Source organism: Otolemur garnettii, unplaced genomic scaffold, assembly GCF_000181295.1.
Source record: "Otolemur garnettii isolate 467f Iridium unplaced genomic scaffold, OtoGar3 scaffold00026, whole genome shotgun sequence".
In the NCBI taxonomy this organism is placed as follows: domain Eukaryota; kingdom Metazoa; phylum Chordata; class Mammalia; order Primates; family Galagidae; genus Otolemur; species Otolemur garnettii.
In genome coordinates, this window is record NW_003852421.1 from 3,206,535 (window position 1) to 3,209,480 (window position 2,946).

General features: G+C 40.3%; 1 protein-coding gene across 1 annotated transcript in view; it reads right to left on the reverse strand.

Annotated features, from left to right (window-relative positions):
• F13A1 (coagulation factor XIII A chain) overlaps positions 1-2,946 on the reverse strand; it is a 149,958-nt gene that overhangs the window by 43,257 nt on the left and 103,755 nt on the right. The window contains exons 8-9 of the mRNA XM_012804212.2: positions 2,321-2,424; positions 872-960 (exon numbers count right to left, since the gene is read on the reverse strand). Of these exons, the coding sequence (XP_012659666.1) occupies positions 872-960; positions 2,321-2,424 (193 nt within the window). The remainder of the gene's footprint in view (positions 1-871; positions 961-2,320; positions 2,425-2,946) is intronic.

Below are 2,946 nucleotides of genomic sequence, written 5' to 3' on the forward strand. Positions count from 1 at the left end.
AAAAAAAAAAAAATGGGAAGAACTATAATACCCATTTTAAGGGATTGCCAAGAGCATCAAATGGTAGATACAGTGAGAGACACTATTTCAGTTTATTTATTGGTGCAAATGTGCTCCAGGCAAGTCCTACCTCTCAGCCTTGCACATGCCCTACCCCACCAGCAGTCTCCCAGCCTTCTCCTTTACCTGACACCTCTTACATTTAATTTGATCCTAAGAGCTCTCCTTGGAGCATCCTTTAACAGCCACCATTTTTTCTCCCCCCACCTCCAGTGCTTCTGAAATTTTAAGCCCTTCACCCAAGTGTTTCCATCAATCCACTAGGTGGGCTACATTCCCCTACTGGAGCAGCCCCCTGCACTCCTCTCCCTACTTAGCAACTCAACTCTTCTCTACTTCCCCCAGCCATGGGTGATGGTTTGTTATAGCAGGACATGGCCCACACAATTGGGGAAAGTGTGAGATCTTGTATAACATGGGTTGTTGGGTTAGACTTAGAGGGAGTAGTATTCTCTGAAATTTAATTCCTGGACCTTTTCCTCTAATATTTAGTTGAGTAATCCAGTTAGCCACTTAATTTCTCTGGAGTGCAGAGAAACTTCATGGGTGCAAAGAACCAATCTAAAGTTAATAAAATATTTGCTTTTGGGGAAAAAAAATCTCAAAACATCAAGGAAAGAAAAAATGTTAAATAAGAACTGCAGTTAGCATTAAGAACCTGGAAAATAGAACGATGCTAGTTAACTTTATAAACACAAAGCACACCTCATATACCTGGGAAGTCTAGAAATATTTAACAGTAACCTCTATGTTGTTCTTTTACGTGTTAAGAGGCTGAGGAGGGAACACTTCTCTCCAGCTCTCCGCTTACCTCTGCAAAAACAAAGGGAGCATCAAACTGGAAGCAGACATGGCCATGCTTGATGGCTTGAACGGAGGCGGGACCACACCGATACATGCCTGGACCACACAGAAGAGAAGCAGAGTGAGTATGTCCAGTTATGTCCAAATGCTGCACAGTTCATAGCCCTGCAGATGGCTCCATAGAGACTAGGGTTCCCAACCTCATCATTGATTTAGTCCGTACACTTTATGGCTAGGGAGGGCAGATAACCAACTGTGGAATCAAGGCAGTTTTGTTGGCAATGCCTTCTCAAACCAAAATTTTAAGCAATGGAAAGTAGACAGGACAACACTATCTCTGCATCTGCTCTGCCACCTACAAACACATGCCAAGTGAGCTGGCGCCATGCAGTTGGCTTACACACGAATTCCTCCTTTCCAACTGGTATCTGAAGTGTTGGAAATGTGTCCTTGGTGGCTGAATTGCTGTTGTTGTTTGTTCTGATTTTTGTCTTTTGCTTCTGAATATGATGGACATATGTCGAGTTTAAATGGAGAATTTGGACATTAACCACGCACACCGGCCAATGCCCAACTTACGGTCAGGGAGTAAGTAGGCACTTGTTACTCTTCTAAAATTCTCTAAATTTTAACCACCTATCCATAGTTAATAAGAGATTAGCTGCCATTAATCACCTCTGAAGTCTTCTCATGATATATAATCCAGAGCATCAGAAAGTGTTGACCTTTCTTCTTTAAAACCCAGTATGATAATATAATCTCATTATCAATGTACAGTGAATGTTTATGCACCTATGCCTACGTGTACACATCAATATTTCATATCAACACCTGAGGAAATAAACATAATATCCCCAGTCCACTGATTTTTTTATGCTATCGTATTAAAGAGAGATAGAGACTCATAATGTGATTTTACAAAAATCTGGAGGAGGTCAGAGCTGCCACTGCTTAGTATCGTTGGCAAGTTAGAAGACAAATATCCACATATGCAAGAGATGGAAAAAATCACACAACATAAAAAGAAATCAGGTTCTGAAAAAACAACAATCTAAAGGGTGCTCTATAATTATTTTTCGAGTTCCCTATTTTCTCTACTGCCTTACATCTTAGCACAGTGAATTGGGGAAGGCTGGAGGATATTTTATAGCCTAGTAAAAATGCTTACAGACATTTTTTCTCCTGTCTTCAAAACTGCTTATCAAAGCAAGAGTAGATGAGTTATACACGTTACATTTTATATTATTTTCCTAAAAGTTGTAAAATAATCAGGGTAAAGCTGACTACTGAAATGAAATTACACCTGATTGGCGGGTAGTTGTACACGTGCCCAAAAAGCACATTTCAGATGTTGGTTCTCAATGGCTGTGGTACCCACGTATTACACGCAATCATAACAGTGAAATAAAGATCAGCCATGGAGAAATAATTCCACTGAGGGAGGATGTAGTTTTACCATCGCTGTTTTCCTGAGGGGTGCTGTCCACAACTTGCCAGCCTCCAAATCCAACAGGAAGGTCGGGCCTTGTCATCCACGCTTCATTCCAGCAATGGTAGTTCCTTAGAAAACACAACCCAAGAGGGGTTAAACCTCCCATCACGTTCAATGCTTCAAGAAATCAAAAAGTGACCTTAAATCCTATGCATATGCTATCTGTAGGTTATTAGGATGGATTACGCCAAACTTGGGGAGATATCCTGGTCTTCAGATTTGAGTGTGCTGGGAAAATCCATTCCCATTGGCATCTGTGGGGGCGCTCACATGGTGGATGTTCCTCTCCTCCCGCTAAGATGGGCCTCAAGGCTACCCAGAGATATGTTAATAAGCACATTAAACAGTTTTGATCCTGACCATTCTCTGCTGGATAATGAAACAGAACTTACTACGTGCTGAAGGGGAAGGAAAGAAAGGTTAACTGAAACTGAAATACTTAGCTTTGCTTATTATTTTTTTATATATAGTTCTGATTTAGAAAAAGCATATTTCTTTGCAACAATTAAGCAAAAAATACTTATGTTTATGGCCTTAGACCATTGCCCTAGAAACTGTAACTTTAACTCTTTTTTTTTTTTTTTTTTTTT